The 13071-nt window shown below is 45.4% G+C and overlaps 1 protein-coding gene across 2 annotated transcripts in view; it reads left to right on the plus strand.

The window, feature by feature from the left end:
- The window catches only part of LOC115551388 (alpha-1,3-mannosyl-glycoprotein 4-beta-N-acetylglucosaminyltransferase C), a 97317-nt gene that overhangs the window by 50137 nt on the left and 34109 nt on the right, over positions 1-13071 (plus strand). For both annotated transcript variants that reach the window (XM_030367094.1, XM_030367096.1), the window contains one exon: positions 551-641. In XM_030367094.1, coding sequence (XP_030222954.1) covers positions 551-641 — 91 coding nt within the window. The remainder of the gene's footprint in view (positions 1-550; positions 642-13071) is intronic.

Below are 13071 nucleotides of genomic sequence, written 5' to 3' on the forward strand. Positions count from 1 at the left end.
CGGGGGTTCTTAATAGGGGAAAGTAGACTGCCACTTAAAGACACTGAATTGTTTGTGTGCGTGTGTGTGTGTGTATCTCTGTGTTTGTGCGTGTGTGTGTGTGTTTGTCTGTGTGTTTGTCTGTCCGTGTGTGTGTCTTGGCGTGTATCTTGTCCTGTGTGTGTGTGTGTGTGTGTGTGTGTGTGTGTGTGTGTGTGTGTGTGTGTGTGTGTGTGTGTGTGTGTGTGTGTGTGTGTGTGTGTGTGTGTGTGTGTGTGTGTGTGTGTGTGTGTGTGTGTGTGTGTGTGTGTTTGGGGAGTTTTTCAAACAGACAGAACAGAACACAAACCTCTCCTCTTTCAAAGTGCCTGTGAGGCGTGGGCCCTATATGACTGTTTCACGGATTGCTCATTGCACATTCCATACGGTGGGTTGAGCGCACGTGTATACGACCGTGTTAAGACACTGAGCCCTGCCCGCCTCAAAGCTGTGGACTAAAAAATGCTCGGTATTTTACGCGTTTGCGTGTATCGCTATGAACTCATGATTTATGGTTCTTGTTTTCTTGCAGATTCAGCAGAGGAAGGTTCGTCCCTGCGTCCGGTCCATGTCCACCTTCAGACGCTCCCCGGCCAAAACATCGGATTTCGACCAGTTAAAAGGTAAAAAATATTTACTGCTCTCATCTTTGTACCTCTTCCCCCTCTACCCCCTTTCTCTTTTTTTTTTATTTGACTGTTTTACTGTTGGCCATGTCACTCAGGGTCGGCTGCATTGTTAGTAATGGGACATCTGGGATCGAACCAAGTGCTTTTCGTAGGGGAGTCATACTCTAACTGCAGGAGCATAACGCCCCCTCCAATGTCTCCCGTATTTTAAAACCCTGTAAACCCGTCTCCTTCGAGTAAACTTCCAGAAAAGCCTTGAAAGAGGCACGGCTGTGTGGTTATTCCTGCTTTATATCATATAAACACATTCCTTCTCCGAGCTCTCTGACCTGCTTAGCGCTTAGCCCAGCCAGCAGACCTGAAGTCAAGCGTTGAAGGCTAATTAGCATTTATCACCGGGTGGTATTAATGCTGCCTCAAGTTTCAACTGTCACTTATTAGCCGCTTAAGGTCACCACGGCAAAATGAGACGGAGTCGTCCTGTTTTGTTACTTTTGTTTTTTTTTTTCCTTCAGTCGGTTGGCCCCTTCGAGTGTGTATTCAAACTCGGTGACAGATTGGAAGCGCAAACGTCTGTGCCCAGCGGACACGTCTGAAGGGAATATATTGACCGGCGACCATCACACTTTGGGGTGGTTGTTTTCCCCTGCCTCAGAGACACAGGGGCACACCGTTAGCGAAGCCTACAATGTTTGTTGACTTTGTTGTCTTCGTTTTTTGTCGTTTGATAAACTGTGTATGACCAAGCCAGACAGAAGATAACAATGCGGTCCGCAAGCTGCGATTATCAAACACCCATTGCACTTTATACCCCGATCTTCAAAAGTGTGACGGAATGTATTAAAACTAAAAAGTACAACCGCAAAGAAAATGCTTTGTATAATGAGTTAAAGAATAACTTTGAATAATTTAATTTAAATGAGACAATGAAATACATATATACATTATAATACGTTATATTGTTGTAATATTTACTCTTTGACCCTTCCTCGAACTAATGAATCATTCAACTGTCTTTTTATTATTCAACTGCTAGCCTCTGCTATCTTGTCCTCTGTCCCGGCATGCTGTTAAGAATCAACATGTCCTCCCATTTCCCTGCCCGCTTCGGTGGAAAGTCCTGGGAAAGTTGTGTGTGAACCCATGCAACACCTATAGATCATGAATAATTCCCCCACCTTTGGCCCTCTAACTTCTCATGCTTTAAATAGTCTAATCCACTGAGCCCAAAGTTTGATAGAACTAAATAAAGACAGACATATACGTCAACCAATATCACGTGACATAAATGTAGCATCAATGAAATTAATGAAAAAACGTATTGTGGATGAATGAAGATGCCCGTGTAGTATACTACATATCAAGGCTTAAATTACAATACAATACAATGCTGCAATTCCTGGTTGCCTCAATTGTCAAGTTTTTGTTAACAAAATGTGGTGTCAATCACTGAAAGCGGTTGCAACTTTGGTGCAAAAATATTCCACTTATATGGTAATGTCTCAAGTTAAAAATATAGATGGATGGATGGATAGATAGATAGATAGATAGATAGATAGATAGATAGATAGATAGATAGATAGATAGATAGATAGATAGATAGATAGATAGATAGATAGATAGATAGAGCTCTATGTCCTCAAAATATATTATGTTTTGCAATTAAATGGTGTTTTTTGACTTGGCATAATCCAACGTATGGGTTGATAAATTAGTGTAGCTGGGGTACAAGTATGTGTATGTCTTGGTTTTTGTGTGCATCGCATTTTTATGTCCGGAGTGTCCATTTTGAAAGAGAGAGAGTGTCCGATTACAAGCCTACATTCCATGAAGGTACAACAGTTTCTGTGTCCAACCTATTATCCAGAAAATCTAGCTCTCTAGCTCTTTTGAAAGTGCACACTTTACATTACAGCGTCCTGTCACTGTGTTACTACACAAGTAAGAACTGTGTGAAATGTAACAGAGCATGAAACGGTAGGTAACCAATATGTCATAACGTTAAAAAAACAAACAGAGTTTGTGCTAGGTCGAGGCAGTGCCATAATATTTTTATTACATATTTTAGTAAAATTACGGTCTGGGTGATCAATCCATTGTATCCGTGTCTCTTACTAAAAACATTGTTACCAATATCATTTGTAAAAATCAATTTGTTCCAATAGCATTTAGTATGAATGTGCCATTTGATAAAATACTTGTACAGCAGCTCAGTTATGTTGTCCACAAACTCCGTATTGACCTACAAACATTGATTCACAAAGAAGAAGTGCTATATTGCTATTGCTTACATTCTTGGCAGACGGGCTCAGGCTAAATGACCCTTGGCAGAATCGGAACAAGGAAGCCATTTCGACCCAAACATTTGTGACACATGCTATGGTGAAGCCAGGAGAGATGGTTAGAATGGTTTGATCACCAAGACCGACAATATCCTTTTAAGTACATTCTGTTACAGGTTTATTCTATTACTTACATACGTACGTAGTCACCACAACACTGTAATGCAAAGTGTTACCAAAACCCAACGTTGTCCTTGATGTTCACAAGGGAGGACTCTTGACTGAATGTGACGGTTGGCGTTGTGTAGCAGAACAGCTTGGAGCCGCCACCATGGTCTCCCAGCTCTTCATCGGCATAAGCGTCTTGCGAGGCTTGGGCTTACATTAAAGATTCATCCAAACAGATGTTCCCTCTTCACGACCAGGCCCTGGCAACAAGTGAATAAGACATTGCTCCCAGATTTCTAATCAGGGAATTGAAGGCGAGGCGTGGGGCTGTGACGAATCCTTGCTAGCACTCTAGCTGCTAGAGAATGCTACCAGATGTGGAGTAAACAAGTCTGCCTGAGGCAATAAAAAAGGCATCGGGCCTCAGGAATTTCATAAGGTATGTCAGGACCGGGGATTAGGAGGGTAAACAATGTGATAGATTACTGATCCACGGAGGGGAATTCTCAATCTTCCCTCCTCCACACTCGCATGACGGAGAGGCGCTAAGCTACACGGTGTAGCACCCAGCCACAACACCGGCTGATGCTGTGTATATCCGCCTAAAAACACATTCTCTATGGGATTAAAACAATCTCTTCTAAACTGGAGAATCATTTATTTTGGGATGGGGTGGTATGGTCTTTTTTGATTCCGCACTGCATTTAAAATGGCTTAGCAGCACCTCAACAAGTTTACACTTGTAGAGATGTGAGAATCTATGAATGTGTGAATTTCCTTCGACGATGCTTCGGATTCCTATTGTTGGGTTCTCAGAGCGGTTTGCCATGAGCAGATTTGCAGGTATCTTTATAGTTTTTGGTAACTTACATCCCTAGGTATATAGTAGTAAATTATTAATTAAATATTATGCTATATGCTATTGAGTACCAAGCCGAAAACAACCTCATATAGTATACTAGGTACCAAACCAGCATTGCTTTAATATTTAACAAACACAATTCCCACTATTTCTGTTTCTATTACCTGTACTAGGGGCCTTTTATTGGCAGCACCCCATTAGCTACAGTAGAGCATCTATTGTCTGGCCCTCATTGCACAAACCAATGTGAGGTTCGAATTTCCAGCATAGTGTTTATGCATGCATTTGACTCGACATTGGTAGCATATTTAGTAATGGATTGAATAATACAAACGCCGGTGCCTGACAGGCTGGATCTGGATCTGTGGTCTAAGTTATGTGCATCCAGTATGAGGTTCCTTTTCAATACCAGCAGGAGTAACTCTTTCACCCCCATGGGCTCCCTTCTCGCTTGTTTACGATTCTCTCTCTGTCTCTGTCTCTGTCTCTGTCTCTGTCTGTCTCTGTCTCTGTCTCTGTCTCTGTCTCTCTCTCTGTCTCTCTCTCTGTCTCTCTCTCTCTCTCTCTCTCTCTCTCTCTCTCTCTCCCCCCCTCCCTCCTGATTCTTGATTCTTCTTTCCATCCTGTGCTGCCCACTCTCAGGAGACAGACACCTGGGGTGTAAAAAGAGGGGGTGTATGTTGATGTAACGTCCACATGTACAGCGAGGGGGAGTGGGTTGGATGTTGCTTGGAGATGAGGGAAGCTCGGAGCTCACGTCACTTCCACACCAACAAAACAACCCTTCACTGTTACGACTGTCTCTCTCTCTCTCTCTCTCTCTGTCTCTGTCTGTCTCTGTCTCTCTCTCTCTCTCTGTCTGTCTGTCTGTCTGTCTGTCTGTCTGTCTGTCTGTCTGTCTGTCTGTCTGTCTGTCTGTCTGTCTGTCTGTCTGTCTGTCTGTCTGTCTGTCTGTCTGTCTGTCTGTCTCTCTCTCTCTCTCTGTGTATCTCTCTCTCTCTCTGTGTATCTGTCCGTCTCTCTCTGTCTCTGTCTCTCTCTCTCCCTCTCTCTCTGTCTCTGTCTCTCTCTCTCCCTCTCTCTCTGTCTCTCTCTCTTGCACTCTCTCAGGCCGAGAGACGGTGCGAGGGAGAGAGGCTGTGACCTCAGCGGTGGACTTGTTACCTTCACTATTTGAATGGTAATGTGACAGCTTGATTGGCAATTTGCGGTGCACAGAAAATCCCTCGCTGCGGTGAATCAGAGAAGGCAAGAATGAGTTGGATGGGGGGGGGGGGGGGGGGGCTGTGGAAGGGTAAAAACAAACACAACCGCTATGGCAAGTTCTAAACGAACGCCATCACACAACGTCGCGGTGTGTCGTTCGGCACATCCACTCAAATGTCTTATTTGGCTGACGCCGCCCGCTGCCGGGGGAACACGGTCGCGGTAGCTGGAAGCCAAAAGAAAGGGGAAGAAAACAATAAAGAGGTAAACCTTTTGGTTTTACCTCTTTGCGACCCGCCATGTTGAATAATGCATGGGGGGGGGGGTGACGCCTGCTGGAAATCACAGCTGAGGGACTACGAGGGGTTAACGTAGAGAAACGGAAACAGACGATTATTCTTTTGGTGTACATTATTATATATTCTAATACGGCACCAAAGCAAAGTCAATCCTTGTTCTGCATCAACCGGGGCTTGTTGCTGTCTATTAAGGAGACCGCCTCCCCCAATCTCAGCTGCCCCCACTGCGAATAATAGATATTCCCCCGCTTCCACCAGCAGGATAAATGTTTTCCAAATGGGCCTTTCACGGAGAAATGAGTTTTAATTGAGTGGAATTATCGAGGCTCCAAATGGCTGTTAGAAGCTACTTGGACCGGGCGCAAAGGACGCTGGTTGGCTGGAGAGATCGTTAACAATCCAGCTCATTACTACCCCTCTACCTGCCTATCTGCCCGTCTCTGGTACCATGCAGTTAAATTGATGGCTTTTTTGCCAGGTTTTTATTCACAATTCTGTAATAGCAAGGCCTAAAGAGCCTTCTTTAGCTCCTGAAAAACACACACTCTCGCCGCCTAAACCCCACCTCTTTATCTATACGACAGCAGCATCTGACTTCCACCCACTGTGTGCCAAATGTTTCACCGTTACATTTTTTTTCTGCAAAGCTGCAGCCCCCTCAGTTTTCACTCTTCTGAGGGTGTGTGTGTTGGGGAAACAGATTCAGGTACACTGTCTCTTCATCCCCATCCTCTGGGACGGCAGGGAGAATAACAGAGTGCCACACATCAGGTGTCAAAGAAGAAAAGAGTAGAGGGAGGCGGGGAGGGAGGGAGAGAGGGAGGGAGAGAGTAGAGGAGGAGGAAAGAGAAGAAGGGGAGAGGAGGAGGAGGAGGGAGGGAGAGGAGGAGGAAAGGGGGAAAGTGAAGAGGATGGATGGATGAAGAGAGGAGGAAGGGAGGAGGAGGTAGGTTGAAAATAACAGAGGTCCATGAGGAGGGAGAGAAGAGAGGAGAGAAGGATGAAAGACCAGAGACGGAGGAGGAGGAGAGGAGAGAGCTGTGGAGGAGACTAAAAGCACGCCAGACGAGGAGGGGAGGGAACAAGAAAAGAGGAGAGCAGGAGAACGGAGTCGGGGAGGGAGGAGATGAGTGAGAGGAAGGAGCGGCAGAGTGCGAGTGATGGAAGACAATGGGCTTAATGTAGTCCTGTCACCACCTGGCTCCCCATCAAAAGCTCCGCGCTGAGCCCACAGGACCCCCACCCTGCCAGCCTCCACTTCTGAGAGCTAGACCAGCACACAGGGGTCTAGCTCCAGGCAGATGTGTGTGTCTGTGTGTGTTTTTGTGTGTTTGTGTGTTGGTGTTGGTGTCTGTGTGTGTGCATGCAGAGTGTCAGTATGTCTTTGTGTGTGTGTGTGTGTGTGTGTGTGTGTGTGTGTGTGTGTGTTTGTCTCAAGGCAGGAATCTGGCACCGTTGAAAATGTCATGAGAGAGAGAGAGAGAGAGAGAGAGAGAGAGAGAGAGAGAGAGAGAGAGAGAGAGAGAGAGAGAGAGAGAGAGAGAGAGAGAGAGAGAGAGAGAGAGAGAGAGAGAGAGAGAGAGAGAGAGAGAGAGAGAGGGAGAGGGAGGTGTGGGTTGATGAACAGATGCTTATGCTCGGGGAGGTGTGACATCTGGAGACGAGGAGGATATAAAAACGATGGCTGGCTGACAGACACATGGGGGCTTCCTTTCCGTCCGCCGCTTGCCAGATCGCTTCCTGTCCATATAGCGCCTGCCAGGTCACTTCCTGTCCGTCCACCTCCTGCCAGATATCATGTGCTTAAGAGTGGCTTCAAGGACACGGTGGGATTTTTGGAGCAAGTAAAAAAAAAAGAAATGTACTTGTATCGTATCATGCCACGCACACTTTTCTCACTCCTGCATCAAACGTTATTTTGGAACTTCCTTCTGACCTGCTGTCCCTAAACTCAAAGCTAACGGCTAACACATAGAAACATCAATGTTCCTCGGGAACGTTCCATGTTGATGTTACAGAGGTCGAACTGTGTTGGTTTAGCACCATCCAACTACCATCGATAAGTGGGAAGATACATTGTGGACATTGTCAATTTTTGTGTTATTATTTAGCTAATTAGTCTGCAGCTCGGACTGCTTGTAGCATAACCAATCATAATTCCAGAATCAGTCGTTTAATAATCACAGCGATGAGAATTCAGATTCCTGCTTGTGTTCAGATCCAAATAATCATGTCGTGTAGGATGAGGTATTCTGCTCAACTTTGTTCTACTGTATTCCATTCAAATTCCTCTTTGCCTGTCTACATGAGGTAAAGCGTCCTCCTGAATCTACCCTCTAAGTCTGATATCTACAATTGGCTTCACGCAAGCTGAGACTGATGGTTACTTCAATTCACAAGGAGAATTTTCTGATCATTCTAGCACCCTGGTAACCGAGTACAATAAGGTGACTCGGGTAAGTGAGGGAGCACTTAGTCGACAAGGCAGGCCTTGTCAATATAGATTCTTTGTCCATTGATGCAATGTTCTTCTGGTTATGAGTTTGAAACTATTAAGTAGACTTTGCAAGGGACCCAAAGGCACCAATATAAAAATGCAGATAATAAGTCAAGTTTTTTTTTAATTAACTTGCAGTCTTTCAGACTGGCATTTTTTTTGTTTTTCTTCCGGAATTCAAAGCTTTATCTCAAAAGATGTGGACCTGTGACGCCTCCAGACTAGCATTGCTGTAGTGGGTCTGTGTGGCTGCTTACCCACCCTCACAGTATATTTCCCCTGAATCACTCTCCAGACGATAGCAAAAAAACCTTGATAAGGAAATGAAAGGAACTCCAGTGTTTCATTCTCAGGGAAAGGAAATTGGATTTATTGGCACAGATTGTTCTGGTTAAATGTAATAGATTCAAAAAAATTCTCTCTCTCTTTTCCCTCTCTCCCTCTCTTTCCCTTCAGACACGCTGGTGTATATATGTGTGTGTGTGTGTGTGTGTGTGTGTGTGTGTGTGTACAGCGGTGCAGAAAACCCCGGCCCGCACATTTCTAGGAACTTAAACACCGTACCATGTACTGTACAAGTAAAGACACAATAACTTCACATGGGCAAAAAAATAAGGAAACACCACGTTTCCCCATGTGTGTGTTTTTGTGTACGTTCTTCCTAAAGCCCCAATGTCAAAGCTATTTCCAAACCACTGATTCAGCGGTGTGCGCCCAGGATCCGCGCCCGCGTTTCCGGCGGTAACCTTTCGGAGATTACGGTGACATTAAAAGATGCGCCGAAGCGAGAGCCAAAGAGAGACATGGGCGGCGCGGCGGGCGTGCGAGCCTCATCCGATGCAAATGTCCTCCCCGTCACCTCTATCAGCACAAGTAATTACGGCAAACGACTGTGACATCTCGGAGGTGGAGAGTACCAGGTATAGGTCAGAGAAATACAGCATCTCTCCCCCGCGTTAAGGAGGAGACAATTATCTCCTGCATCCAAGAGGCTCCCTGCGACGATGAGGTCCTCCCAAAGCCCCCACTACCACCAACACCGCCTCCTTCTCCTCCTCCTCCTCCACCACCACCACCACCACCTCTCCTCAAGTGCTGCTCGCGCTGAGTTGTCTTGGCGAAGGCCGTGAGGGACTGCGGTCGGGAAATGGATGCCGCCGCCGCCGCCGGGCGCAGCCCTGGGGCTAAAGACGGCGACTCCTGGGTACCGCCGAGGCCGTGTCTGTCTGCGTCTCACCTAGCGACGAGAACTCCATTACGGATGCCGGCGGTTCGCCCCCGCAAGCATTCTGTCTGGGTGTTTATGAAAAGAAAATTCATTTATTCGGTATCCATTTATTTGGTTGATTTGAGACGGTGAGGATTCAAAGACTTTATTGTGCAGTGAAATGCCAGTTGGCAGACTCCTCAGACAGTACAGCGTGTATATTAAAAGCTAAAATGTATGAAGGGAAAACCATTTATGGATAGATAAACATTCTGAAGGATTCGACAGACAATGGTCTCCCTGAGATGTAAGAGCAAGTGTGGGAAACGTGGTGTGCAGAACATTTTAATAAATATCACTGAGAGATGGCTGAATTTATTATTGTCCCAGACAGACTTTTTGTGATAACCTCTTTGCATTGACTGATATATGTTTGCAAGATATCTGTGTACATTTACTACAACATGAAGCCTCCGTAGCATGTACTACAACATAGCGTGTTAGCTTCCAGTCAATCAGACAATGACAAAAACCTCTTCGCATGAGGTTTTGTTCCTAAAAACTGCTTCCCCGTGGTAATAATCGGCTGACTCTGCTTCAGCCCATGCATCCTACAATCCTAGGGTACATAATCCTCTTACATTTTCCATGGCATGTAGTGTGTGGGTTATTATTTCTCCAAGCGCTGTGTGGTCTTTGTGGTGTGGACCACCCCAGGGCTGCGGGTTTTTGTTCCGGGTATCTGATGCGAGCCTCCTGTTTCAGGGCCAGTGGGCTGCGGTGGTTCAGGTTAGCTCCCGCTCTAACCCAGCCTGGCCCCGTGGCCGATGCCCTGGGGCAACTGCCACGGGGCCACTACCACGGGGCTACATGCATCCACGCCGGGCGGCCTCCACCCTATCAGGCTCCTCGGGTAATAGGCAGGAAGCTTTCCCTCAAGTACGTTCAAAATGGTCCGAATTCGAATTAGTTGGGTTTTAATATTTGGAGTGCTAAAGAAAAATTCTAAGCTTAGTGACGGGCTCCTTGTTATTTGTGTTCGAGGTACAATATGTAGCATGGATACTGCACTTCAAATACACAATAATGTTGTCTCTGCCCGCCCCCTCCTCCACTCAAGATGAAGGTCACGCGGGTTGCCAGGTTGAGGTCTCTGAACGAACACGACCGCAAGACGAGCCGAGTGCAACCGAATTTTATAAAGACGAGCGCACTTATAATATTTTGACACTGAAAAGTGTCTGTGGCATTGCTGTGGCATGCTGTGCGTTTTTGTGCCATTTTCTTTCATATCTGGTACTTGAAGTACGAGATACTCTGAGAATAGTGAATTATAGCACACAGGCCAAAACAATAACAAATGTTTCTGCCCTGAACGGAAATTTCAAGAAAATACTAGCAAAGTTGTCTGAGAAGTCTTTCGGCCTCGCATGTTTCCTTAAACTGGGATGACATTTCATGGTCATTTTGCATTTAGTACAGTACATTGGTTACAGCTCTTCTTAATTTGCGATTAAAATGATGGTTGTTTGTGCTCTTTCCCCAGTGTTTGTATGTGTTGTTTGTTTATGGCTGAATAATGACCTATGAGTTTTATTCTGTTTCCAAATGAGGTAATCCGCTTTGGGCATAGCCGAATATGTCAAGGGTGTGAAGGATTAGGAAGTACAAATAATGTTAAGTGAATTGGAACGCATCCCAAAGGAAACAAACAGACAAAAACAAGCAAATACATACCGCGTCGTAGAAAGCAGGGAGCTGTTGCTGACGTCACAGCTGATATGAGCAAATTGAAAAAAAAAATAACTGTCTGAGTAAAAATGTAACTTGCGACTTTGGACAAGTGGAAATACAACTCTCTCGTGAAGGAGCCTCTCCATGTTTAAAGCCCCCCTTGATATCCGTGAATTCAACCAATTAAAGTTCTCGTATTAAATTCAAATTATGGGGCTTTTAACAAATTGTCACAGAAGCAGCATCTCCCCTCGGTCTGAAGGAGGGCTGGCGCCTGCTAATGCAGAGGTAATTAAGATAATTCAAGGTTTGCGATGTTCCCCACATAATCCCATGCTCAGTGATTGATAGGGGAAAGAATGTGTAATGGATTCCATGGCTTTGTCTTGTTTTATTGGGCTCCATTTTTCTTAAAGCAGAAATGGGGCCACTTCAATTTACAGAATTAACTTCACTCTTTTAATTCCCTCTTTCTCTTTCCAGAGGGGGTAGCAAGACACTTATTGACTCCCAAGAAACTTCAACTTGATTCAAGTTCACTTGAAGTTCCATAATGAATTATGGACAGGGGCTTAGGTGCTATGGAACCAGTGTAGACCTTATTGGTTGAGAAGATATTTTCAATCACTTCTTCTATTGCGTCTGAATAACATAAGTTTGGAGTTTGGCTCAAGGTTTGGTCATTTCATCTATTCCATTCTATGATGCCTCTACCTACCTCTCTTCGCGCAGAGAAGCGATTCACATTCTCCTTGTCGTGTTTGCAAACAAGTCGAGCAATTGGGGCTTTTTAATAGCCTATTTTTCATCCCCCGAAATGTCCCTGTATTCAACATTTTCGACAATATACTTTCGAACATCCGACAAACCATTTTAAAGTACAAGCGACAATGTCTCCTGGACAGCAAGTGGACAACGCGTGGCCCTGCATTATATTAGAGAGAGAGAGAGAGAGAGAGAGAGAGAGAGAGAGAGAGAGAGAGAGAGAGAGAGAGAGAGAGAGAGAGAGAGAGAGAGAGAGAGAGAGAGAGAGAGAGAGAGAGAGAGAGAGAGAGAGAGAGAGAGAGAGAGAGCTCCCCTGTTGAGCTCTTATCGTCGTTAAACGTATCAAAATGAGTCCTTGGGAGAAAAAAAAAAAAAAAAAACTGGGATTCTCCATTTATTTTTATTTTTTCTGTCAAGAATTAATAAGGCCTCATTTGGATGTGTCTGGCGTCCTCCTGGGCAGTTTGTGGAAGTCCCAGTTCAACGCTTTTCCCTGACAGAGCCTTTGATGTTGGCTGATATCCAAGCCCCATTTCCCAGGGAGAGCTGGAGCGCCCGACAGCCACGGAGACGGACCCACGGAGACCGCCTCTGATGGGCCATCCCGGCTGAATGATCCGTCATCACGCGCCGGCTATGCTCGGCCCGCGGTATTCCCCCGGCATGGAATAAGGGAGCGGAGAAGATCTTTTGCTCGGGTCCTTTGAGGGGAAATGTGGCCCCTTTTACGGACAAAGGTCAGAGACTTGATGCTCGTTTCTGGCCTCCGGCTGTAAACGAGCTGGACCGGGTCATGGTTGTTTCTTGATAGTCCTTCTTTGAGGGAACGTTCCAGAGGGTTTTAAAAAATATTATTATTTCGTAGTTAGTTTTTCACCCATTCAATAAAAAAGTGGATTTGATTTGGGCACTTTTCTTTAAGTATGTTTCCCTTAGACATTAAACGAAACCTTGGATACTTAATGCCAGGAGGGCAATAGGGGAATACATGCTCACCCAAACAGAAACATCAGTTGATCTATTGCATTACAGTTCAGTATAGTGTCTTGTGTCTTATACAGCCTAAACAGCCTCCTCATCTCCCTGTTCATAGAGAGAGAGAGAGAGAGAGCTCCCCTGTTGAGCTCTTATCGTCGTTAAACGTATCAAAATGAGTCCTTGGGAGAAAAAAAAAAAAAAAAACTGGGATTCTCCATTTATTTTTATTTTTTCTGTCAAGAATTAATAAGGCCTCATTTGGATGTGTCTGGCGTCCTCCTGGGCAGTTTGTGGAAGAGAGAGAAAGAGAGAGAGAGGGGGAGAGAGAGACAGTGAGAGAGAGAGGGGGAGAGAGAGAGAGAGGGGGGAGAGAGAGAGAGAGGGGGAGAGAGAGAGAGAGAGAGAGAGGGGGAGAGAGAGACAGTG

This window comes from Gadus morhua, chromosome 9 (genome assembly GCF_902167405.1).
Source record: "Gadus morhua chromosome 9, gadMor3.0, whole genome shotgun sequence".
NCBI lineage: Eukaryota > Metazoa > Chordata > Actinopteri > Gadiformes > Gadidae > Gadus > Gadus morhua.